Source organism: Anabas testudineus, chromosome 10, assembly GCF_900324465.2.
Source record: "Anabas testudineus chromosome 10, fAnaTes1.2, whole genome shotgun sequence".
NCBI classification, from domain to species: domain Eukaryota; kingdom Metazoa; phylum Chordata; class Actinopteri; order Anabantiformes; family Anabantidae; genus Anabas; species Anabas testudineus.
Window position 1 is genome coordinate 20,866,695 of NC_046619.1, and position 27,810 is coordinate 20,894,504.

At 42.2% G+C, this 27,810-nt stretch overlaps 1 protein-coding gene across 2 annotated transcripts in view; it reads left to right on the plus strand.

The window, feature by feature from the left end:
- Window positions 1-27,810, plus strand: part of LOC113160284 (protocadherin Fat 4) — a 91,941-nt gene that overhangs the window by 49,269 nt on the left and 14,862 nt on the right. For both annotated transcript variants that reach the window (XR_003298683.1, XM_026357471.1), the window contains exons 3-9: window positions 2,733-2,994; window positions 3,701-4,048; window positions 5,659-6,581; window positions 7,886-8,060; window positions 19,379-19,559; window positions 22,110-22,360; window positions 22,629-26,978. Coding sequence is in view for 1 of the 2 variants with exons in the window: in XM_026357471.1 (XP_026213256.1) it covers window positions 2,733-2,994; window positions 3,701-4,048; window positions 5,659-6,581; window positions 7,886-8,060; window positions 19,379-19,559; window positions 22,110-22,360; window positions 22,629-26,978 (6,490 nt within the window). In the remaining variant the exon portion in view is untranslated. The remainder of the gene's footprint in view (window positions 1-2,732; window positions 2,995-3,700; window positions 4,049-5,658; window positions 6,582-7,885; window positions 8,061-19,378; window positions 19,560-22,109; window positions 22,361-22,628; window positions 26,979-27,810) is intronic.

Below are 27,810 nucleotides of genomic sequence, written 5' to 3' on the forward strand. Positions count from 1 at the left end.
ATATGTCACAGGTAAAAACCTTTTTTAATGAAAGTGCAACGATAGTTGTTTTATTTCTGGCCTGTGAACGTAAGCACAGCCACAAGAAGGAAAACGTATTCCAGAGGCCTACAAACCAATGGCAAGAATACTTCTATCCACTTCTTGCAGTTGTGAGACAGATTTACACACCAGCAGTGCAGCGGGTTGGGCCACCTCGAACTTCCAAAGGCTTTATCTTTACACTCTCAGCGACAACACGCTGCTTGTTTTCCAGGAGCGTGTGTTGTGATTGGCTGGCGTGCACAGTGCTGTTGCACACAGGAAGCTCACTATTCCCACCGGCGCTCTCTGTTTTGCACCTCACACTTCTCATAGGACCTGCGTACTCCCCAAAACCACTCATCTGCTAAATGAGTTTTCTTCTGCTCCCGTCTTGTACCCTTTGCCCCCTAGAACGCTGCTATTTAATTGGTCAGCCTTTTTTTTTTTTTTTTTTTTTTTTGCTGCCCCCAACAACCCACCATGTCTTCGGAGAGTTGTAAAGTTGTCAAAGTCTTGAGTGAAGGTCAAAAGGGCAACTAGTGTTGGTGTGTGAATGTGTATCTAAGATCTTAATTACTTTGGTCCAGTAAACACTATATTGGGAAATTAGTGCATCAGGTATCTTTTCTTTCTGTGTGTGTTTACACATTATCATTGCACAGAGACGTAGATATGTGTGTGTTCCACCCTTGCCTCTGTGGACCCCCTGCTCAGCCTCTCACACCTTCCATGCTCTGCCTTTGAACCCTATCTGAAAATTAATTGGCAAACTGCGGGTGTTGGGTTCCGGACCGGAGCCCAGGTGGCTGATGGGATTGCCAGATCTGGAGCCACTGATTGATGACAGCAGGGTCCTTAGAATGGCAGAGACTTACCTCATCCTCCCCATCTCCCTTTTCTTTTTTTACAGGACCTGGTCTCTGGTAATGCAATGAGAGTCAAGGTCAAGAAGACGGGGGTTTTATCCGTCGTAAAAATAAACCACAGGAAAGAGATAAGAGCAAGTCATGAACTTGGCCTTCCAGTATTGAGTCCATCTAAAGCTTTTGGCAACTGCTGTCTTGTTCAGGCTGGTTGGTGCATTAGCATTTCTGCACAAAGCCTGTTAAAGACAGAAATGAAAGAGAATATTTAATTTGTTTTGATGCTTGAATCCATTTAGACTGTTCTAATAAGGAAAATACTGAAATACAGTATCTATTACATTTACCCTTTTTGAATTGAGTGGTTGAAAGGTAAAATAAAAGAATTTGATTTGTTAGAATTACACAGTCAGTAATCTTGATGTAATGATATCAATGAGTGTAGCATTAAGCATGCAGCAACAAAAACATAAAAAACAGAGCAATGTCTGTTAAACAGGAGCCAAGAAGCTAAACAGCAAGAAGCAGAGACCAGTTTACATTTATGTTATAAATAGCACCTGTTGCCAAACCAAAAAATACATGTATCTATGAAACATACGTGCTCAGTAAACACAATCGTGAAAGCTGCAGATTAAGTGACAGTTTGAGACACTGCGTCTCTTTGTATCATACTGCACAGCTCACACATTAGTGCTTTCAGCCTTCAGCATTATTGCACGCACGCAGTTTATTTAAAATGTGGTTTGTCATGTGAGGACCATGGTCCACCAGGCAGTAAGTGTGTTGACATGCAGATACGGCAACAGCCTAATGCTACGACCTCTCTTTATAAGACTTTCTATTGTCCTGGCAGGTCCAAAAAGCATCTCACAAACATTATGCATAGCTGAAAGAGTCTCTTTTAGCTTAGTTCTAAACCAGCTGTAACCAGAGCCCTCGTTTCATCTCAGTGAATAGCAGTAGCTTTTTGATGTTGCTTTTTCTTTTTGGCAGAAGTCACAGAGTGAGACAGTTGTCTGATCTCCTATTGTCCCCCCCACAAATATAAATGTCAAGCTCTGTCGTCAGCCTCATTCAGTTGTCATATCGCATTCACTCGTCCTCTCCTATTCCAAAGCCTCATGCTAAAGCTATCACATGTGTCGTGGCGCTTGTACGTGTCCAAGTTATCAGGGAATCTATTAATTGCATTTATAGAGGAACACTATACCCCCCAAAAGTTCAAAGATGAAGAGTGACTTTCAATGGGACACCGTGACCATTCAGCTTGTGTTTTATTCTCTCTTTTGACTGGTGTCTTTAGTGGAACCAGTCGTGTTTTTAAGAAGCTTCATGAATGGTTTCTTTTAGAATTTGTGACTCAAACTGCACAAAGTGCTTGTTGTGTTTTTCACTAAATTCAGTTTGAAATGTCGTCGAAAAACTTCAGACATAAGTTACTCATAGTTTCTTTTCCTTTATAGGATTTATTTTGTTGTAGTTGTTTTACTAAGCAGTATTATAAATATGCAGATCAGCTGGAATAAGCCTCTTACGTCTGTCTTCCTCTGTCAACATCTCAGTCTTGATTTGTGATCTGTTGTATGGTCTTCTTGTGTGGAGATAAATGAAGGGTTTCATTCATTCAGACAAGTAGCGTGACACGCTCACACGTGCTAAATAATCTGATAACCTGGCAGATAGAATCGCTTTGATCCTTTCAATTATGATTCTCTTCCTCTCCGTGGTCTGAGAAAGTAGATCAAACCTCAACAGCCCTGTTTAAAGTTACGTTTATGGCTTTGTATTGTAAACTTGGAGATTTAATTATTATAACCCTGTTTTTTTCTGTCTTCACTTCAGGGGCCCAATGCTCTGGTGACGTACACTATCATCAGTGGGGCAGATGACAGTTTTCGGATTGACCCAGAATCCGGTGATCTGATCGCCACCAAGAAGCTGGACCGTGAACGCCGATCAAAGTATTCCCTTCTGGTGCGGGCGGACGATGGAAAACAGTCATCTGACATGAGGCTGAACATAACCGTGAAGGACGTCAATGACCACACGCCCAAGTTCTCCCGTCTAACATACTCGTTTGATATCCCCGAGGACACGGCGCCAGGTACAGTCTGACAGGAAGCAGACATGGAGTAAAGGAGCAGATTCAAACAGCCAATGTTTTGTCTCCTGAAGTTAGACAGCTCTGTTAACATCATTAAAAACCCGAAATTATTAGGAACTGCTTCTTCTTAGTATCTTATATGAGTATTTTTCCTTTTTCCATTTTTGTACGGTTTACAGCTCTCCCAAATCCTCTGTATCTTCCTTAAGGGGAAAGTAATAGGTCAAAGGGACAGTAACTGATATTTGATTTATGTGGAAATCTATCAGCAACCAGCAGGATTTACAACAATACTGACAACTCTCTGGCAGAGCTCCATCACCCCACATACGGCTTCACTTATAATCCAGGAAATCAATAAATGTGAAGCAAACATTTTGGTCATAATATAGGAAATCAATCAATATCGATAATAAGACAAACTTACTAAAGATACGATCATTCAGTGTTAATAAAAGCACTTTATCATTAGTTTTCTCAGTTATAGTAACTTCATGCCTAAAGCAATAAATAAAGAGGTTTCAGCTCCAGAACACTTTCAGTTAAAATAAAGTTATTTTAGCAACTGGCAGATTAATCACTGAGTCAGTAGGATTAATAAATAGCCTTAATAACCTCCTGCAGACGTATTGAAGTCATTTTCTCGTACACTGCAGTAAAATCTAACTTCTCGCCTCTCTGCTACAACTATGTCTGACTCTCACAGGCTCCATTGTGGCTGCGATCCTGGCCAGCGACTCTGACTCAGGGGTCAATGGTGAGGTCACCTACTCGCTGGAAGACGACAAGGACGAGACATTCCTCCTGAACCCTGTGACAGGAGTTTTCAACGTGACACGTCCGCTGGACTACGAGACTCAGCAGTACTTCATCCTGACAGCGAAAGCCCAGGATGGCGGGGGACAGTCCAGCACAGTTCGAGTGTATTTCAATGTTCTGGACGTGAATGACAACCCGCCCATCTTTAACACCACCGTCTACAGCACATCTGTCTCTGAGAGTCTAACCCCTGGATCCAATATTGTCACTGTCGGGGCCAGTGATGCTGATGATGGTACGGTAATGAATCACTACTATACACAGCGATGTACTGTTTTACCAGAAGTACACAAACCCAGTGCTCAAGTGAAAGTGCAAGTACTTGCCTAAATACTACCACTTCAAATTCTTTACTTGAGGTCAAGTACTAAGTACATACTCTGAAAATGTACAAGTTAAATCCTGGTCAAGTGTCCCAGCAATGTAGCTTTATGTAAAGAAAACAGTTGTGTGAGAATCTTTTTCAGTAATACTCCACTTTCATAGTGTGTAAATCAAGTGTGATTAGACCATAGAAGATTAATTTAATGCAGCCCTGTCAGTTTGTTACGACGCTCGGCTGCACTGCAGCTCACAAACCTACAATTTATTTTCCATTTTTATTTTGTGTCACGCATGAATGATTAGATGAAACACAACATCTTCACCGTATCATTAAGTGGCTCGAGTTATTTCTGCGTTTCAGGTGGTGGGTTTTGTTTTCGTGGTATTTCAACAGTCACCGCTACTCTCCTCCGCTGTAATTACTGCTTCACCCTCGCCTAATGTGGTTATAGTGACCTACATTCCTGGGAAATACTTTGCCTGGTTCTCAACCAGAGTTTGGCTTTTTCTTTCACTGTCCGCATAATCTGAGCATGTCATCCTCTCAGATATAGTTGTCGTTTCCACCGTCAAAATAAAACATTGTTAGCACTTCCCAAGCCCTGACCCCTAAACCCCAGACTTTGTCTCTAGACAGCGTAGCCTAAACTCGGGTGCAAGTAGCACTCCAGCTTTTGATAAGGGATTACTTGTGTACTGTAAATGCACGCTGTGGAGTGTGGGAAGGTGCCGGCACTTTCCACATGAATACCCTGTTGAGTTGAATCACAGACGCTCAATTTAAGCTCATTCTTACCCCCAGTGCTAAAGGGAGCGCTGCCGATTAGGCTGAATTTCAAGGTTAGATAGATCGGTCACATTGTTATGTCATTTAAATAAATGCTTCAAAAGTGAGGGACTTTCCAAACGTTTAGGAAATGGTGTTTCTCTCCTGATAGCGATCTGTCATACGGCATAAATGGATTGTCTAAATGGAGGACAAGAGTAGCAGCCAGGGGTCCAGCTGTTGCAAACTTACAATATGTGGAAATGGATGTTGATAATGCATATAAGTATCTCATTCATACACATACAGCGTATTCAACAATCATATCTACAACAATGGATGTCAGTCAGAAATATCAACATTTGACGTCTACTGTGTCTGTCTGTTACCTATCTGGGTTTTTTTTTTATCAGGGTCATATTAAATAGTTCCCAGTATTTAGTTTTTAGTTAGAAATACACCCCAACTCTCGGCCTAATTAGCCAGAAGAGGAGATTTAACATGAGAGAGCATCTGTCCTTTGCCCAAATCGAATTTCGGTACCTTGATTTGTTCATTCTACTATAAAGGAAAGTAACAACTTTAAGCTTGAGAGCAAAATAGCAATTGACCTGCTTTTTTTGTAGACAAATGTTATTATGTGAAAAAGGAAAAAGAAACAGATTAGTAGATAAAAAATAATTAGAATGTATTATTGACTTGAATACAGTATTTTAGTTAACATTATTTCTGTCCTCTGATTCTCTTTTGTTCAGGCCCAAATGCCCAGCTCCTCTACAAAATTGCATCAGGCGATCCCCAGGGTCACTTTGTCATCACCAAGGAGGGAGACCTTCAAACCAAGAAGGCCCTGGACAGAGAAACTCAATCCTTTTACAACCTCGTCATCACAGTCAACGACCTGGCTCCGCCTCCCATGTCTCGCTTCACCAGCACTGCTCAGGTGTCGATCATTCTCCTGGACGTTAACGACTGTCCGCCAACCTTCACATCCCAGAAGATGACCTACATCCAGGAAAACACGCCAGTCGACACGGTGGTGTTTACAGCACAGGCTGCTGATGCTGACAGTGGACCCAACAGCTATGTCGAGTACTCCCTCAGGGGACCTTATGGCAACAAGTTCAGCATTGGTACAATTGATGGAGATGTCAGGTTAGTTGGGGAACTCGACCGGGAGGAGCTTTCCAACTACACCCTCACAGTTGTGGCTACAGATAAAGGAGAACCTCCTCTGTCTTCAACTATGGACGTGACTATGGTGGTACTGGACGTTAACGACAACACTCCAAGCTTCTCACAGAATATATATGACATTGAGATTGAGGAGAACACCTTGACAGGGACAGACGTCCTCCAGGTGTTTGCCAGTGATGCTGATGAGGGAACCAATGGACACATCCGATTTTCTATCTCAGGAGGCAATACCAACTCTGATTTCAGGATTGATTCGGTCACAGGGATGATTTCAGTAGCCAAGCAGCTGGATCGCGAGGCACGTACGTCCTATTCGCTTGTAGTCCAAGCGGCTGACCGTGGCAGCAGCCCCAGGGTGGACCATGCAACAGTCAACATTGGGTTGTTGGATGTCAATGACTGCTCGCCTGTGTTTGAGCTCTCTCCTTACACTGTCAATGTTCAGGAAAACCTGGAAACCCTACCAAAAACAATTCTGCAGGTCCGTATGTATGTTTGTTTGGTTTCTTTGGTGAACACATTCATTAAATCTCAAGCAGCATCTCAAGCAGACACGATTAACATTCACAGACAGGACCTCCTGAGTGAAAAGAAGGTAGTGTATGGAATGACCTGAGACCTTAAACAAGCTAATGCTTTAACCAAATTTGTAGTAATACTAACTTAATAAGTGTAGGTATGTGAGCAGTACTAGTGGACTAAACCTTTTAGCATGGTGGTCTTATTCTGCTGAATTCCATGACAAATACCTGACTGAAATGATAAAGCGGTGATATATGACTGCAATCTGCTCTGCACAATTAGAGCTTTATAGGGTTTCACCGAAATATGAAACTGAGCTAAATTGCACGATGAGGCACTTAATGTTCTAGCCACCCTGATGACTAAATGAGCCATATATAAAACATAGAGGGGAACGACTAATTTCCAGTGACGGAGCGATTCCATTTTCTCTCGCTTGTGCACCTTCTGAGGAAATGAGGGTCCAGTTATGTTGTGGGAAACGGGCTGCGTGTGGAGGGTTTTGCCACACAGTGCTGTAGACTAATCTGGCTATGTCTGTCTGTGGCATGAAAGACAGGAAGGACTGGGAAGCCCTCAGTGCATTTGGGTATGCACCAATGCATAGTGCTACAGAACTAGGGGCTAATATTTCTATATATTATAAACTATTCAGTTCATCTTCATTACACCCAAAAGTGTGTGGTGTTTTTGTGGTTTTCTTTTTTAGTGAATTCCCCTGAATCTGATTAGACAATGTGAATAACCCAAAAATCACCTTTATGGGGCTGCTGAGCTCTGTGATGGTTAATTAGCTCTCGGTTTCATAGTGGTTATCTCCCCGGGTGATTTTAAAATTGTGCAGTTGTGTGCACTGAGTGTTACACATTTTGCAAGAATGCTCAAATGGGATTAAAACAAATACGTAATCGAGCTAATTTCACTGAATTTGTTTGGTCAACGCACTGAAATGTCAAGTCAAATGTAATCCAGAAGCATTTCATATTTCATTTATACTTCTACTACACTATGTTACAGAAGAAATACTATTATTTATGCCCAGTGCTTTTATTGGATGGTGATAGTTTCTTGTATATTTACACATTCAGGTTTAAAATGGGATTTTTCGATGTGATTATAGCTCTGGCTAGCCTTCCATTCTCCAGTATGTTCCAGCCGGCTGTTGTTCTCCTGAAGGAAATGAAAAACACATTCTTGTAAAAAAAAGAAAAAAAAGTTAAGTTTTAAACTTCTCCATAAAAACCTTTTCTCTTTTTTTTCTAGGTTGTTGCCAGAGATGACGACCAAGGTGCCAACAGTCAGCTGAGCTACATGCTCACTGGTGGAAACGACGAGGGAGTGTTCAGCCTGTCATCCAGTGGTCAGCTAAGTCTGACCCAGACTCTGGACCGTGAGGCTCAGGGGAAATACATCCTGCTGATCACAGCCACTGACTCAGGTACAACTACGCAGCGTTTGGAGCTGTGAGGTCACTTGATACCACGTTAAAGTGTTTTTTAAGTAGAATATGATTTTACACTGTTATGTTTATGTCTAATTGTTTTTCTGCACTCACACCACATTCTACTTCTAATTTATGATCTGGTATATCTGGTGATGACTGAACGTCATGTAATATATCCTAACAGAGGCATTGTTGAACTTTGCCAAAGCCAGAAACACATTGTACAATCAGCCAAAGTATAACAGCAATGTAAACAAACAGCATTTTGATTTTGCACAGTGTGCACAGTGCTCTTTTTGTGTGGCACAATAATCTAAACATTCAGGAGTTTTTAGCTTGCAAAATTGTGAATGTTTTTTTTGACCTATTCCCCAGAAGTCCTTTTAGCGGGTTCGATTGAATAGCATCCCCTGTTTATTTGGATACGGTGGTAGGGCTTGATATAGCCAGATAAAAGGTTAACTTGTTATTGCATAGAGGCCAGTTAATGTGCAGTTAAAGGAGAACATGCATATCCCCATTGCAGCCAAATCACATGGTATCCCAGTTAAGTATATGTTTCCCTGAGCTGCTCTGGCACAGCCGTCACGGTCTGAGGGTGGCTCTGTTTCATTCCTGCACTGACCATGTGACTCTTCATAACGCTGTGTATTTTTGACTGTGCAGCGCTTTGGTGAGAATTGAGACAATGTCGCATGGAGTGTCTTGTTTTTGAAAAAAGTCAAATGCTTTCACATAAAAAAGAGACGCACCAGAGTTTTCCATATATTATCGACAGTGGGCATTGAGTAGTTTGCACGGTTGTACAGGAAATGGCTAAATAATAATGAGTCACGGTGTCATTATAATGTTATATTAAATAAAAACAGCATTACATTTTGACATGATAAGTCTAAGTAACACATGTGTGCATTATATTCTATATGTGCTTCTATGTTCATACCATTCTCTTGCTTCATATGCTGTTTAGAGGTCTGTGCCACATGGACAAAGCTGCCCAAAAAGCGAACATACTAATTAGGATTCGATCCCTTTCTGTACGCTTCACAAGGAGTCCATATTTAGAGCCCTGACAACAATTCCAAAATATTTTGACAGGACATTTCAGTACAATGTTGGTGAGAGGCAGAAAGAAGGATTTGGGGTAGAATATCAAAATATCAAAAACCCCATAATCATGGTACAGGCCAAATTACCCAGCAGCATTTTCTCACATTTTTGAGGCCTCAGCTGAGACAGTGGGGGGAAATGGTTCTCCCAGGCTCTATCTGGCAGGAAATGTTGAAGGTGGATGGTGCAGACATGTCTCCACGCCTGCTGTCTACCATGACCCATGTTCAACCACAGACATTCATCTTATCATGTTGAAGTCTGCCTTTATCTTCCCTTACTGCTGTATTTGACTAGTTTTATTCCAGAAACACCAGAAACACCGTGTAACAGAGAGAGAAAAAAGATTCAGGAGGATTTATCATCCAGAGTCTTCAGTCTGCAGAAGCATTAGCCTCCTAGCCAAGGACTTAGGCTATTCCATTTGTCAAAATTATGCTGTATTGTCATGTTTGTTGTCAATGTAAAAGCCAAAACAGAGTTTTGCAGCAGTCCGGCCCTTGATTCAACTGTAGCCTGACTTTCCATATTTTGGTGCAGAGTTCTGATCGGATGCAGCGTTCTGTATTGGTCAAACCTCCTGGGACATTTTCAGTCAAAGAAAAGTCAATAATTGCACCTGACCGGGGCTTCGTGAGTCTCTATGCTGTGCTGATTGAAATCTGTCATGAGATGGAGGGAAACAATGGAACTTACCGGGTGCTGGTTCTCATTATGAGTTCTGGCTCAGGAGAACGGCAGAATTTGGCAGACTCCTGCTATTATTTGAAAATCGTGCTCAGTCCATGCAATCTACGCGAAGGTGTTTTACAAGGCGTCTGGTTGAGACAACTCGAAGCTCAGACCTGGCATATTTTGGTGTTTTTCTCTCTCTTGCTTGTTTATGGGAAGTTGTTTGCAGCATTTCTGAGTTAACTTGTTGTGCGGATACTGGGAGATACTGTGGAGCTGCAGGGTCCTTGGCTGTTCTTTTTGCACAGACAACATCTTGATCAGCTGCAGGCGAATCAGATTTTTAAGCCACTGCCTAGAAACATACAAATAACACCTGCATGGTACAATGTAAAACTATGACCTCTCCAACAAAGTCACACAGCTAGATCCTCTTCCCAAGCAATGTTGTTGGAATGGCTGCTATTGTAGAGAGCATTATTTTATGCATATGGCAGGTGGTTATGTGTGTGTGTGTGTGGGGGGGGGGGGTTGGGTTTAACCAGTTAGATTAATTAGACGTTTGTTATTTTTGGATTCTGTTATGGATTTCAAACCCTGTGCTCATTTGTACTGATAATATGTGGCTTTCAAGGATTCAGGATTTATTTAAACTTTGGGTTTTTAAGATCTTGGATCGTATTGGAAGGATAAATTGACTGTTTATGAGTCTGTATGTGCACATGCTTGTGTCTGCACTTACGGGTGTGTTGGCTCCGAGTTTAATGCGAGACTGCGTGTGGTGGTGAGAGAGTCCTCGGGCCACATTGACATGCACTGCGTTTGGTCACATTTATTAAAGAGAGGGCACAGTAAATCCCTTGGCCCATACCTATAATAGCGGATACGGTCGCATAGAAATCCCACGTCTTTCACATCCCTCCAGCACATCGCTCCATAGTGTCGCACTGTTTGTATATGGCCTTTTGGCTGGTGGGTGATGGGAAGTTTTTTGGGGCTAAACGACCGCTTAGCAGATAAAGAATTTTAATGACCATGCCTATTTAAAAGCTGGATCTTTTATTTTCTTAAATGGCTTCTGTGAATCTTTTTGAGCTTTTCTCCCCTGACTTGATGACGATCTGTCAGTCTCCAGTTTGTCATCCGGTTTGGAACAAGATCAGATTAAAACAAATTAGATCTTATATCTTACATATATGTCTCTATACAGCAAATTAATTTCTGTATAAACACTGATAACTGGTGGTGCTAAAACATATCTGGCATTGCTTGATCACCGTCCGACTCTTGCCACAATAAATCTTTAATAAGGTCAATTTCTGAAGGTTTCAGCCAGTCTGCAGTCTAGTGGCAACACAAGACTTAGCCAAATAAAATATCAGGTTCCTCAAATGAATTTTAACAGAGCAGTAACATTCTGGATCAGCTCATAAAGAACTTTTCAGCAACAACGTGGTCTTGCAGAGTTTTTTCCTATGGCCTGTTTTCTCTTATTTCCACTCCCTGGTAAACCCTTTAACAATTGCTGGATCTGCATGTTTGTGTAAATAGCTTTGGTAAGTAATGTGGGGCTTTAAAAAGGTGGTATGGGTTGGATGATTAGTGCTTCATCCTGGCAAGATCCACTTTTTTAATGATGTTTATATGTTCTGTTTCTCTTAGGAACCTGATTAGCAAATCTTGCTCTTCCTAAGTACAAGTTGTCATAACTTGTTGTTACTGTTCTCGACATTTTATTTGAATACGAATAGCTCATTTGTGTGTGAATAAGTATGCATGCAGTCATAGTTCAGAATTATATGGCCCATGTATGAACATTATAGAGTTGTGTTGTGAGGAAATAGCACGACCATCTCTCACACTGGTTATGACCTGTTGGTATTACTGCGTCACCATAACATGGAAAAAAAACACACTAAATGGTCAACAGATGCACTCCTAACTAGGGATTTCCAAATATTCAGTAACACACTGAATAAAAGCACCATTGTAATAAAAACACAAAAGGCAATTCACTTCATTAAATTTCACCACAGGCTCTAAAATATGAGAAAGGGTGGTATGTCTGTCGATATGCTTTCCCTGCCTGCCTGCAAACCGCCCAAACACAGTCCGCAACATATGGGGAAGAAATTATGCAAAAGTATTCAGACGCAGCACTCCATAAATAGCCTGCAAGCTGCAGAACATTTTAGGCCTAATTTGAAGAATGCCTCTTAACTTGCTGTATTATTAGAGATATTCTCCCCCCTTACACCAGGTAGCAGCTTCAAGTGTTCTCCTCAGATATCCCTTTCACTCTGTTGCTTGTTAACTGTGAGAAAACCTCTGTTTACTCTGTTATGTTTGGCAAACTGTGCAGTGGGACAGCTAGCACCCTACACTCAGCTCCACCGAGGCCATTCATGGGTGTTGGACAGGGTTGCATTAAAAGAAGCTTTGTCGCAAAGCAACAGGTTCTCAGAGGCAGAAAAATGTCAATTTTGACTCGATTGCAGCCAATTCTCTCCCCCCCGAGTAATGATGTGTTTTATTTACGCTGGCCCTTAAGAGCCCAATCTAGCTGCAGTCCATAAACCGTAATTAACCGTTTAGCCTTAAGCCTCAGGCTACAGATGGACTGTCTCATAAATTTACACAATCATCCATCTTCCCTAAGGCAACCTGTCCTGGACTTCCCAGTTTAATGAACTTGGCTGTTTGAACATCCCAGTGTGTTTTCAGCTCAGCTCAGTTCTGTTTTTCGATAAAACATCAGTCAATCATATTGAAGGAAGAGATTATCTCTTGTGCTAGCAGAGACACTCAAACCTGCTTCTTAACACAGCTTAGACCGAGAAACTCAGGGCAACTAACAGCTTTTCCCAGGAGGTGGGTGCTGCTGTTTCCTTCAAATCAACCCCCTGTGAGGCTCTCACAGCAGTGTGTACCCTCGTAGCACCTGCAACAGTCAGAAAACAGATAACTTAATCTTGATTAACACATGTATTTGTACCCCCTCCGGTTCAGAAAGGATGGCCACAGCACCTTCCTGGAGGTTAATGTGATTTGTCCAGTGGTAATGTACACTAATAATGTGCTTAGGCTTTACCATATGTTTGTGCTAGACAATGCTTTGTGGGTTGAGAGGCTTATAAAGAGACCTGTCTGTAGATCTCCAGGATGGAAGCAAAGGCAACAGATGGTCAGGGTCCTTAAAGCTTGTTATTTTGGACGCTCGCTCTTAGGGGTTATTCTGGGTTCTCCCATTTTCTCCAAACATAATCCACACTAAAACAAACCTCTTCCTTCTGAGCTCAGATGCAGCAATGAAATATTAGATGATTAGATTAAATGTCATTCCCACTGACTTTAACAGCCACTTTAAGTTCTTGGGGATTATTGTGAAATATCAAACACAGAGCTCTGTTTTGCTTGTCACTGCCCCAACTGTGTCATTCGCAGATCTGAAGGGAATGTGCTGTGTTTAATTAAATGGTAATAGTGTTTCTAGATTCAATTAAAGACGGGAGGAATCTGCATGTAGCTTGAGCACTTTGAGCGCCCCGACGGATTCAGTTGCTTTGTTTGAAACAAGGTGCTCTGATGCCAGCATCTTTCTGCTTTATCCCATTGTCTAATGGCTGCTCATAAGATAAAAACAGTTATCTGAATACCATCAGTCTGATGTCTTCCCATAGCGAAAGCCCTGTCTTGGAGACGTGGTTATCACCACAGTTGAGCTCAGACTTATGCTTTATGGTATCCATACCACTTCAGAGCTCAGTGAGCTCTTTGGGACAAAATCATCTCGTGGAAATATGGTACCACAAAGTCCACTATTTTCTTTACTCACTGAGGGAGCATGCTCCTTTGGACCCAAGCCCTATTTCCTCATGTGTAATAATAACCAAGTTACATTTGGATCACACACACACACACACACACACACACACACACACACACACACACTCAGCTTGACTGTTTGAGTAGCAATGAGTGGCATTTACTTCCAAAACAATTTCCTAGCCACAGTGAAATTGCTCATATAAAATTACATAGTTTAGCTTGAATTTTAGTGATGATGTTGATTATATCACATACCAAGTCATAACCTTGTGTTAACTGTTATGTAGACATTCACACACTCAGACATTTGATTACTGTGTCTATGTCAAATTAATGTTGACAGCTTTTTTTTTTTTTTGCATCACAGCAAAGACAAATACCAGTGATTAAAGGCTGTAATCACCAGGCGAATAGTGTCAGGCCGTGGCAGTTTGCTTTCCTAAGCTATCAGAGATTAACCCCTGCGATAAGATTACGCTTGTGGCACAAACTGCAGACTGAGGTGAGGTAGTGCATTGATTGTCTTATCTGTTTTGGCCAACAAGCGATTTACAAATTACAGACTTAATGGTTGTAGGAATCCAAACATTTCAGTTTCTCACACTAAGTCTCTCCAGTGAAACATGTACCTGTCCAAGTAACTTTTCTACGCTTTGGGATCTCATTAACTAATATCTTCAGTTTAGTGGGATGAATATTTCTTTCTCGCTTTTTTTTTTTCATTGAGACTAGTAACACAACGGGCATACTCCCAAATGAAAAAAAAAAATGGCTGAGACTGTCTGCAGCCTTATATAAAGAGCAAAATTTGTATAAAACGTATGGAGAAAGAAAAAGGAAAAAGGTTCTGGGAACAGGATTTACCAGTGGAAAAAATACTTTTCTAACCACAGTGCACGGCAGCCACCGGTAGGCAGCTGACTTCCTGCTGCAAATTTCCACCAGCTTTCTTTCCATGGCAAAATGATGTCATTTGTCATATAGTGCCTGCACATTGCCAGATTTAGGCATGTGTCATTGCCATATGCACAAAGCCTCTGGCCCCACCCCCTTACGCCTCTTTCCACTTGAGGCCCGGGGCACAAGGTGACACCAGCCTCGGCGGCGATCGTCGTAATCATTGACCTTGACACTCTTCACTGAGCTTTGGCAGATTCCAGAAAGGACTGCATGGAGGAGATACTGGCATTCCCGAGCACTCTTGCAGAGCATTCCTCTTCTGTTAAGTCACTACCTCCAAAAAGAGGAGAATGAGTTGAAGGTTTTTTGTTCCTAACAAAGTGCTCTGGGGTTCTATTTCTTACTGTTACAGGTACGGGATTCGGGGGAAATTTAAGAATCAGAAACAGACGACATATTCAGATGCAATGTTGACCTCATTATTTAGCAGCTGTTATGCATCTTAAATTAACAATGTCTTACCCTAACTATAGCTTTTTTAAATTACTCTCATTTACATACATTTGCATACCTGGCAAGGCATACTTCTCCTTGATGACTAAGTTAGTCCACATGATGTAACCAGATAGATCTGAACTATTTACACAATGAACAGCAGGTTTTGGGAGAAACAGCTGCCAGGGGATATGTGATATCAGTGAGCCACAGGAGGCTAAGACGGCACGTCATGAAGCCGCGCAGAGACGCATGATGCTGCGAGAAGTGATACACTAAAAAAGATGTGAAAAATGCTGCGTTGGAACCTACGCCTGTCAACAACAGCAGGGTTAACACAGTTTCAGGGTCACACAGCCGAACGTCAGGGGGCTTTGGAAGTATTTGAGTATAGTATAATCCTCCTCTAAAGAAGTGGAGATGTGTTTGCTCTGTGCTTACTAAACACTAGATGGGTTAAGTGTTCTGTGCTTTACATTTCTCAATGCACTTGGTGACAGAGACACTGCAGGTCTAAGGTCACACAAATGGTGGCGGAGTAGACTGTTCGCTCTCCCAAGGCAGTAAACAGGTTGTGACATCAGATCCTGTCTGGAATCGAAAAGCCTGGAAGGAGGTCAGCGCGCTCCACATACACACAAACACGCACTCACACGCAGGGGTTGCTGTCTTCCGCTGCTTCCGCTGTTAGTGGGAAACAATGCTATTGAAATGCAACAACAGCTCTCACTGTAACAGAAGGCAGATAGAGTTCAGACACATGCAGCTGCTGGCATGATATTCAAAAACAAATATTTTCTGCCTTCACTCAGCCTCTTGGTAGGAGCTAATGGCTTTTGTAGACAAAGCCACTTAGCTCCCAGAGCCACTTATCAGCCCTGCAGCTCCAGCCTTCAAAGCACATCTTTGATCAACAACAGTCTTAGCTAGTTGCTGACTGTCAAACACACTTTGCCTGGCAGCAGCCGCTCTGCACCGGTGAACTCGGTGATACCGACACCTTGCTCACTTGGATCGCTCCTCAATTAAGAGGATCAGTCAAGGAGGAGTAGGAGCTGCGCTAATCTGTTGCCATGACAACCTCCCGAAAGATGACTCACGTCAATTGAGTCACGTTGTGCACTTGAAAAGTGTGACACCGCAGGCTCGAGCGGAGGCAGATTAGACAGCTGCAATCAAGTATGATGCTGATTAAGTAATCCTGCTGACTACATTTGTTTGGGCTCTTAGCCACATGTTGTGGTCCTTTGATTACATAATAGCCCTATGATGATACACTATAGACTTGATGCTGCCTAAATCGCATACCACAATTTACATTTTCCACTTGGATTGTATTTCTGCTGCTGTTAGCTCTTCGTATTTGACACCAGATTTGTCGTCATGTGTCCCTGTATAAATTGCCAATGATTTTGGAGTATTATGTTTATCTCTTAATCACAAATATTTGTAAAGGTGGAAATACATAATCACCTCAAAATGCAACATTGCCTGTATTTGGTTATAAACAGTGGATTCTTAAAAAGTCTTTGCGAGAACTGCAGAGGACATGACTCATTTTGGTAATGAATCACTAAGGTGATTAGTGTTGTATGGTTTCGGGGTCTCTTTTGGGGTAGAAATTGTTTACTGTTACCTCTGTTTGTATCATTTATTTTGCTCCTGGAATTCAGCTGTGTTTATCCTGAGTGTGCATGTTAGCCACTTCTGTTCTGACCAAAAAAACCTGAATACATGACAAGTTTAAGGTCGAATGTCTGTTTATTGTCATAAAGCCAGGCAGTGAAGTGATCTTACAGTAAACTATCTCAACCCTCATTTTAAGCGGAATCCCCTGCCCTCCCGAGAGGAGCTGTGGTGGTCTCCAAACTCCACAATCACATTCAAATTTGTTGATCTTTGTAAGGGAATTCTCTTTCTGCTCTCTGCCCACAAGGAGGTCACAGTTTAGTGTCAGCAACTTAACAGCGGCTACAAAGCTTGCAGGGGATTTTATTTCTTACTCAAGCACACTTCAGTTGGTGCAACCCTGTTTGAGGAGGATTAAATCCTGTTACCTCCCCTGTTGGCACATATAATATGTAAAGTCTGTGTCCCTATCTGGTACCAACTAAAATGTATCACAGTGTTATAGTTTAGATGGCTGGTTGCGTTTGTCTTATTTACTTCTACTTTATGTAAATTCAGCAAATATTGTCCTGTATTTTTAGAGTTTAGAGTTAAAACAGTGTTGTTGTATTTTTTCTTTTGCTAAATGGAAAACTGGTCTGGTATTAAAATATGTTTGTAATTATCGAAGCAAATAATAATAATAAAAATAGAAACTCAGAAATTATTTTACCAATAGTAAAAAAGAAAGGTTTATGTGCCTGTTTTCACCTGCTGTTTTTCTTTCCCAGGAACTCAAGTTCCATAAGTTCCTGATGTGCATTTGTAGATTGCTTTGACCAATCAGCGGTGCTCAGTGTTGGGGGCGCCGCCCTGGTAGTTCCTAGACTTAGACAAAGTCTAACCATGAACTTTGTTGGTAAAACTACTGACATGAAACTGAATTTAGACCCTGCCTCCTCCAGTGGAAACACATATAGAGGAACTAAGGTCTGTAAAAGGTTCCTGGTCCTTGTGAAAGGTTCCTGCAGTGGAAATAGGCCATACAGTACATCCACTCTAACAGCTCTGTGCAGCTGCAACCATGTTTAGGTGGCTTTAGATGGAAAGTTAAAATGTTTTATTAATTTCTTTTAGGAACCTTCAATATCTGTGTTACTGGACTAGAGCGTCTGACTGACCCACAACACCATCCATGTGTCGGTGTGTCTAAGAGCAAAACTGAATTCTTTGTGGTGCTCAACTTTCTTTGTGACATGCAGTATGATGGAGGAGAGTCCTTTTATTAACAGTACTCATGTGTCTTCTCAGGAGACTTTGAGGGGAAGATAATTCATCTGACTTCCAAATGAGAATAATTGGCACAAAATATAATGAGCATGTTGCTGTGATTCTCTCATATTTATAAGATAATCCATGCTGGCTGAGCAACAGAGCACAGTCTCCCTTAAGCTTTATTTTCTGACCCTCAACACCCTCTTTTCTCAGATTTGTTATGTTTTGATTTTGCACAGCTCTGCATCAAGAGAGAACTTTGGTGGCCACTGTCCAAATGTTTTTTATTATCTCTTATTACTCCAGGCCCCCGCGGTACACAAGTTCAAGCATCTGATGCTTCAGCAGCTGAGTACACAAGCACAGGAGATAGAAGCTCAGGGTTGTGATAGTTGTTTTGTGTTTTATGGTTGGCACATTCACATAGATTCCTGAAGAGAGCTGCAGGAGGGAGCAGCTACATGTGAGAGGTGGGAAAAGTGGCTCATACAGTTCGCAGATCTCAGCTTTTCTCAATCCTCTGATGCTTTCTGTCCTTATAAACAATGTAAACATATGCAAATTATTAACAGCTCGAAACACTCGCAAGCCTTTAAAGAAATCCCCAAATCCCATATTGTGACTTTCGGCAACAAGACTGAATTTGTGTTGATGTTTGGAATGAAGATCAAGCAGTTCAGCATACCATTTAAAAAATTCTAAAGGGCAGCTCAAGGAAGACAGATGTCTGAATCTCTTTCTTTTTCTCTTCAGGTTTTTCTGCATTGCAGCTCGTTTTCATCTGCTATTGATTTAAATCCATCCCCCAGGGCCCAGTGAGCCCCGCTCCGTCACCCACTCTGGGAGAAAAACGTTAGATTTTTGCTGAAAATAGCACTTCTCCTCACTCAGATTCCACAGTGCCGTGCACCTTAAAATAGATACCTCGCTGAGGAGATTAAATCTATGAGTGTCCAAGACCCCAGGAAGGACGCCTGAAAGATTTGGTTTCTGAAACATTGAGTCCTTTTGATGTGTTCTGCGCTGATGTGTGTTGATGTGGCAGTGCAGCCAACTGAAACCCAAACCGGTGGCGAGAGACATTTACTTGAATTAAATGCAAGTGACTGAGCCCTCACAGGAGTATGAGCTGTGTGGTGTGGATCTCCCTGTAAATGACAAGTCATGTCCAATAAGTTAGCATTTGTCTAATGTCAAAATAGGAGTCTAAATGACACTCTTCACCAGCTTCCTATTGAACAAAAAGGACTTTGTAATCCTACCAGTTGGTAAATTCTCCATGTTCAGGTCTGTCATGTGAATGGAAATTGGAATAAATTGTTTCTCTCCTGACCACTCAACGCAATTTCACTCAGGCCGTTTCCTAATTTCTTTTTGGTGTCAACTGCTTTTGTCACTTACTGTTATTTTTCTTCCATCTCCAGGTTCTCCATCTCTGAGTGGAACGGGGACAGTAACAGTTCTTGTAGACGACGTGAACGACAACGTGCCTGTTTTTACTTCCTCCACCTTCCACACCACCATTATGGAGGACGCCCCGACGGGGACAGATGTGTTGTTGGTCAACAGCTCCGATGCAGACGTGGGCGTTAATGGTGTTATAAGGTTCTTATTTTTTTTTTTATCGTTTATATGTTTTTAAGGAACTCCGTTCTCGCCTCACAAATACAAAACAAAACAGTCAAAATTCTCTGGAAAACACTCTGGAGTTAGATTTCCAGGAATTTCCTGTTTGTTGTCTCTTTCTTTTGATCTGCCTGCATATGTATTTTTAGTATTTGTTATGCTAAACACATTTTAGAGAGAGAGACAGAGACTGACATGCAAGAAATGTTCCCAGGGGATCTCAGACAGCAAGTAATGATCAGTAAGCAAGTAATGAGCCTTTAACCACCTGAGGCTCTGACGCACCTCATCCTGTTTACATGTAATATTTAGTCCTTTTCTACTCTCTAATAATATAAAAAAAACAGGCCTGACTTTGATCCAGTTATTTCAGTCATTAGTTTTATAATGTGGCCTCAAACTGAATTAACTACGAACAAAAATGTTTGTGTTTTTAAATTAAATTTCAAAAAACAAAAGCATTGAGATTTTCTTTTTAGATGTCATTAGTGCCTCCACCTTTAATGACAAGATGTAGACGGAAGAACCAGATACAGAAAAAGAGGATGGAAAAAACCCATACATCAGTAACGAGTTGCAAAAATGACCTCAGACGTTTTTCCAGGAAACTCTGTAGGAAACAGTAGAAAATTTGCACTGAAAGTTTATTTGAAAATTTCCTTTACAATGACAGATTGACGCAGGAATCAAATCTTTTGTGTGTGTTTTTACCAATGAAGAAGAGATTTATGTCATTCTGTACAGTTTCAATAACTACCGTGAGTAATCAGGTCACGTTTAGTTTGCTTTGATTCCCTGGTGTGAAAATATCCTTTCAGGCCATACAGGGCCAGGTTTTGGCCTCAGTGAAACGTTTTACCTCATCACCAGCTTTGTGAAATTCCAGGCCGATGCTGCAATTGATGACAGGAATCTAGGCAGAGAGTGTAGAGTTTTAATCAACACCTAAAGTCATTGTTTAGGCTGCTATTCTCAAGCTGGACGGCAGCTTTTTCACACTCGCAGCCCCCTCCACGGGGGAGCTTGTAGGAGCTTCTGGTCGGTCTCTCTCAAGTCGGACGCTGACTCAAGTCCGACCCCTCCTCTCTTCTCAGTACCCCACTGGGTACACACTGGGGGGTACCGCAGCGCGCTCCAGTTTCCCAAAACACGGTAATGAGGATGTTAATTGTCTATGACAGTACGAGTTGTGCCCAACAGGGGTTCCAGGGGGCCCTTAAAGGAGACCAGAACTGCTTACCTTCAGATATTAGTTCTGATTCTCACTGCTTATTAAATGTAAGTCTGAAACCTGGACTGTGGATTCTGGTCTCTGGACTGTGTTGACATCATAAGCATCTGTGGACAGTTTATGTTATCAGTGATGTCCAAACAAGCTTCACATCCACTTTGCTTTCACACGTCATTCTGTAATTTGTCATCGCATCACTGGAGGGGGATGCTTTCTCAAGAAGCCTTTTGAAAATATGCACTGGTGTGTACATGTATGTGTCAGTTTACATTTATGTCTGGGTCCTGCTGGAGACTCATGAGATACAGAGTGAAACATGATATTTGTTTGAAAGCCAAAGACTGTGTCGCTCGGTCCTGATGAGTTTTAGGTTTTGTGATGTTACATATGAATATACTTTATCTTTTTGTTTATTTATGACTTCTTTTTAGAGTTTGTGTTTTTTTATGTTTGCAACCAAATAAGATAAATTATACTGAATAAGATAAATAAAATAAAGGCTTTGTGTTTTCAAGGCAGCCTGAACCACAGGGGGAGTCTGTGTAGGCAGTGAAGCAGAAAACAGTGGGTGCATTTGATAGAATATGAAGCTTGATGCTAAGTGAGTTAACTCACTGATTTAATGTCATGCTGGTGCAATATTGTGACCATTACTGAACATATTTCAGCTTTTTTTTTTTATTAAATCTGCATTTGTGATGTTAGAAACAGTGCCCTCTATAGATCAGACTGCAGCAGTACTCATCAAGACCCTTTAGTCGCTGGCAGTGCACCAAACACTATAAGGAAACTGTTTCTGTAACACCAGACACTCAGCATTTACATTAGAAACAGCTATAATAATACAATCAGCACACTGTAATGTGTGATGTGTTCATGAAGCAGAAAATAAATTTGCTCCATAGCCACTGATAAGCAGTGAGGAGTTTTCAGGACAAAAAAAGTGACGTGTGTGTTATTTCAATCTTTAAATGTGCTCTTTTGGAATACAAAAACTACAAAAAAAAATAATATGCAGGTTCAGAAAATAACTATTGTGTTTTTCAATAAACACTTTATAGTAAACTATAGATGATTTCTAATTGACTCCATTGGCAAAGACTGAGGAGAGATTTGATATATGGTGACTTAACATAAGAATAAAAAGAAATCAAAAGTGAACAAAAAACGTATCAATAAAGATTCAGAAATTACTTTTAATAACCTGTTTCGACATGAATCCAACATAAATACACTTAATAATCTGACCCAGCCACAGTCCTTTAACTGAAAGATATCTTTCCTTTTCTTTCCCACAGCTACAGCCTGACCGGAGGACACGGGCAGTTCTCCATCAACCCAGCTACAGGACAGATTATCACCAGCTCCCTGCTGGACCGAGAAGACAGAGCCAATTACCAGCTGCTGGTTGTGGCAACAGATGGAGGGCAGCCCGAGGGCTTGTCAAGCTCTGCCACCGTGTCTGTGACGGTGGCCGACATCAACGATAACCCTCCGCGCTTCCACCACCACCCCTACGTTACCCACATCCCTGCCTCTACTGGAGCAGGTGAGTCAATGTCTTAAGTACTGAAAAGTGCTCATTGGCATCTGTTCTCATAATTCACCTCCTGTGTTCTTGGACAGGAGGGTAATCCCAGACAAGTTTCAGTGCTGCTTTTGATTTTTTTTAGTTTTTTTTTTTACTTTAAAATACCTTTTACCTTAGTTTAAAACAAATTTAAATAAATTCTTTTTTACTATTAAAGGCTAATCACTATTTGTGCTCTTTTTTTCTAAATGTGGTAAAATTAATTTATTTCCATTTGCACCCTCAGGGTCCTTGGTCTTTGCTGTCACTGTCACTGATGAGGACTCGGGGTCCAACGCTCAGCTGCATTATTCCCTAATGGGGCGCAACTCTGAGAAATTCAAGATCGACCCTGTCAGAGGTGCCATCACTGCCAATGAGAAACTAACTGGAAGCTCAGAAGTAACTCTTACCGTTCGAGTAAAAGACGGTGGAGCTAACCCCAAAACAGATATGACCACTGTGACTGTCCGCTTTGTTACTGGAGGAAACTTCCCTGTCATCAAGCTGAAGGAGCACACGTTCACGTTCCCTGAGAGCCAGCCGACGAACCACATCGTCACAACTGTGACTGGGTCTTCAATGAGAAGCGGACCTCTGTCATTTTACATTGCCAGTGGCAACCTTGATAATGCCTTTCACATTGACCAGTTATCAGGTGAACTCTCAATCAGACACCCTCTGGACTATGAACACATTCAAAAGTATGTTCTCTGGATTGAGGCCAGAGATCAGGGCTTCCCGCCTTATTCTTCCTATGAAAAAGTGGAAATAACTGTGCTCGATGTGAATGACAATCGCCCAGTGTTTGACAAGGATCCCTTCCATGCTGATATACTGGAGAATCTTTCGCCTCAGCGGGTGCTGATGGTCTCTGCTGTGGATCTAGACAGTGGACCTAACGGACAGCTGGAATATGCTTTCATCGATGGCAACAAGGAGAACAGTTTTAGCATTAATCGAGCAACTGGTGAAATACGAACCACCAGACCACTGGACAGGGAGAAGGTGGCTCAGTACGCTTTGAAAATCAAAGCCACTGACCGGGGGTCACCACAGAAAAGCACAGCAGTTAAAGTACTGATCAGTGTACTGGACGTAAATGATAACGCCCCGAGATTTTCAAAGATATTTAGTGCCACAGTGGCTGAAAACGCCCCAGTGGGCTACACTGTCACCAGAGTCACCACCACAGATGAGGATGCTGGTTCAAATGCCGTTAGCCGATATTCAATTACAGATACCAGCCTTCCATTCAATATTAATCCAAACACAGGAGACATAACAATTAGTAGGCCACTGAACAGAGAAGACACTGATCATTACATAGTGAAAGTGTCTGCACATGACTCTGGTTGGACAGTAAGCACAGATGTGACCATATTTATTACAGATATTAATGATAACGCCCCCAGATTTAGCCGTCCTTCTTACTATCTGGACTACCCTGAGCTCACTGAGGTGGGTTCACTGGTCACACAGGTGTCTGCCACAGATCCTGACGAGGGTTTCAATGGAAAAATCTTTTATTTCATTCGTTCACAGTCAGAGTATTTCAGAATTAATGCCAGCTCTGGGGAGATCTTTGTGAAGCAGCAGTTAAAATATCAGAACTCAACAGGTGCTAGCAGTATAAATATAAATCGCCACAGCTTCATTGTGACAGCCTCTGACCGTGCAGTCAAGCCTTTGATGAGTGAGACGACAGTAATAGTAAATATAGTAGATAGCAATGATAATCCTCCAGAGTTTGATTCACCCAGCTACTTTACGCCTGTCACTAAAAGTGTGAAGGTTGGCACTAAACTTATTAGGGTAGTAGCTCATGACAAAAAAGACTTTGGCCTTAATTCTGAGGTTGAGTACTTAATAACAGGTGGAAACAGCTCCAATAAATTTAAATTAGATAAAACAAGTGGATGGATTACTGTTGCCTCCTCTCTCACATCTGACATGAATAAAATGTTCCACATTGATGTCACAGCAAGCGACAGAGGAAATCCTCCTTTGTCCGCTCGAACATTAGTGCGAATAGCCGTCACAGAGGAAAACCACCATACACCCGAGTTCTCACAAAGCCAAATCTCAGCTACTGTACCTGAAAGCCTTGCTGTAGGAACAGCAATAAGGACCCTGTCTGCCAGAGACAAAGATAAAGATATGAATGGCCTTATCACATATAATATTACTTCAGGTAATGACAAGGGTCTGTTTGCACTCAATAGTAAAACCGGAGTGTTATCCCTAGCTCATCCTCTGGACTTTGAAGAGAAGCAACAACATGAGCTTAGAGTTTCAGCCACTGATGGTGGTTGGATTGCAAAAACAAGCTACGTGTCTGTCACAATACATGTGACTGATGTGAACGACAACCCTCCCGTGTTTGATCCTGAGGAGTACTTCCCTGTTGTACAGGAGAACGTTCCAAGTGGCACCACTGTGGTTAAAATGAATGCCATAGACAGAGATTCTGGAGCTAATGCTGTCATGGCTTATGTGATACAGTCGTCAGACAGTGATCTCTTTGTTATTGACCCAAACACGGGCACCATCACCACCCAGGGCTTCTTGGATTATGAGGCTAAGCAGGTCTACCATTTAACAGTGAAGGCTTTCAATGTCCCAGACGAGGAGCGCTGCAGTTTCGCCAATGTCAACATTCAGCTGAAGGGAGCCAATGAATACGTACCCCGCTTTGTCTCCAAACAGTACTACTTTGAAATCTCTGAAGCTGCTCCAAAAGGCACAGTGGTCGGGGAAGTGTTCGCCAGTGATCGAGACCAAGGAGATGATGGAGTGGTTTACTACCTCATTTTCGGGAAGAGCAGAGACAAGGGCTTTGGCATCAACAAGAAAACTGGCCAGATTTATGTCACAGGTAATCTAGACCGTGAGAAAGAAGAAAAGATTTCACTCAAGGTGTTGGCCAAAAATGCAGGAAGCATCCGGGGGGCAGATATTGACGAAGTGTTTGTGAACATTACAATTCTAGATGCCAACGATCCTCCTGTTTTTACCCAAGAACTGTATGATGTGCAGGTTAGCGAAGGTCTCGCAGCAGGTGGTCTCGTTACCTTTGTGAGTGCTGAGGACTCCGACTCTGTGCCGAGCTGGAGCAGATTTTCTTACTCCATTGCTCCCGAGTTTGACAAAAATATTTTCACTATCAATCCAAAAACTGGCCAAGTGTCTGTGGCTGCAGAGCTCGATAGAGAAACAACTCCTGTTTATACTCTAACTGTTCTTGCTGTGGATACTGGCTCTCCTCCTGCAACCGGAAGCACCACCGTGATTGTGAATCTGGAAGATATCAATGATAATGGTCCAACTTTGACAACTGCTTATGCTGAGGTAATGGAGAATCAGAGAGCTGGCACTGCAGTTACAACTCTAACAGCCTCTGACCCAGATCTGCCACCCAACCAAGGCCCTTTCTTATTCAGCCTTCTTAGTTCTGGCTCTGCCAACAGCTACTTCAGTCTTAGTCCAGCTGGAGTGTTAACCACTAGTCGGGAGATTGACAGAGAACAGATTAGTGACTTCTACCTCTCTGTTGTGATTAAAGACTCTGGAGTGCCTCAAATGTCCTCCACAGGAACAATCCATGTCAAAATAAATGATCAGAATGACAACCCATCAGAGCCAAGGTCCATGGAAGTCTTTGTCCACTACTTTGGGAACATGTTTCCTGGAGGTTCTTTGGGAGATGTCAAACCTCAAGATCCAGACATTGAGGACAGGTTCCACTGCTCTCTAATTCCTCCATCCTCCGGTCTATTTAGTATCCCACCTGGAACTTGCAACCTCAACTCTAAATCCCGCTCAACAGATGGAACATTTGAACTAACCATCCGTAGCAGCGATGGTGTCCATGGTCCAGTCAGCAATACAGCTAGAGTTCTCTTCATGGGTTTCACAAATGCCACAGTGGATAACAGTATTCTCATCCGACTCAACTCTCAAGGAGTCAAAGATTTCCTTACCAACCACTACCTCAGTTTCCTAAGAATTGCCAACTCTCAGCTCGCAGGGCTCGGAACGGGGGTGTTGCTCTATGGAGCATTTGACCTCAACAATCAGACTTTCCTGATGGCAGCTGTGAAACGGGGCCACGGACAATATGTCAACCCAAGCGGCGTGGCCACATTCTTCCAAAGTATCAAGGACATTTTATATAGACAGAGTGGAGTGCAAATAGATGCAGTGGACCATGATCCATGCACGCATAACCCGTGCCAGAATGGAGGCAGCTGCAAGAGGCGACTGAGTGTCGGGCCTGATATGAAAACAGAAGAAAGTGTCCCCGTGATCCTTGTTTCCAACCACCCTCTACAGCCCTACGCCTGCAGCTGCAGGCCAGGATATACAGGAGCTCTGTGTGAGACAGACATTGACGAGTGCCAGCCATCGCCCTGCCACAATGGTGGCACCTGCCACAATCTGGTGGGGGGCTTCTCCTGCACCTGTCCTGAAGGTTTCACCGGGATGGCCTGTGAGAGGGATATCAATGAATGCCTTTCCAATCCCTGCAAGAATGGGGCACTGTGCCAGAACTTCCCTGGTGGCTTTAACTGCCTCTGCAAATCTGGCTTTGCAGGTACTACTCACACAGAAGTCACACAGACAGTCATGTTAAACTCAAAAAAAATGTGGGAACATGCATACACACACTTGTCCAAGAAAAATATTTGCTTCTGAATGTTTCCACGAGGTGTTGTAGCCATAGCATACAAGCATTGCTGCCAAAAATAGTTTGGTTTTTGGATTACTAGTTGTGGGGTAACAGCTATGATCATATCAGTCTGCCATGTTTGCTTTAATAAAAAGGATGATGCGAAGCTGACCCCAGTCAGGACCTGAGCATAGACTCCACACACAGTTCACCAGGATCATATTTCATCATGTGCCTTAATGCGCATACAGCTATGACCACACACACGCACATTTCTAATCCAGTTGTATACAGAGGGATTTCTTAATCAAGGATTTCTCATTTGGTTCTGTTTTGAGTTGTAAGACAAATGAGTAGCTTTATAAAAGATCCAATCAAGCCTTTTAGTTTGCAAATGTAATGAATGCACTACATTATTACCCATGATAAAAGGGGAGTGGATTTTAAGTGGAATTACTCAGAAAAGTCATTTATACCCTGTATGATGTCCAGCCGCTGACTTCAGCATCTGAAAGATATTTTCAAAGCAGGCCATTGCAGGCAATTTGCCTCAAGTCAAGTCATTACTGTCCCTTTTTATTATGACGATAAAAAATGACCACAGATCTTTAGGTTTCATCAAGATTAATGACCCTCCTGAAGAAATGCACCTTTTGACTTACAGTAGTTTGCATGCCCTTAGAGTGAACTCTTAACTTCCTGTTTTCTCTGCCGCGTTTCTGGCAGCAGAATCTGTCTCCATTAAGAAAATTGTCTC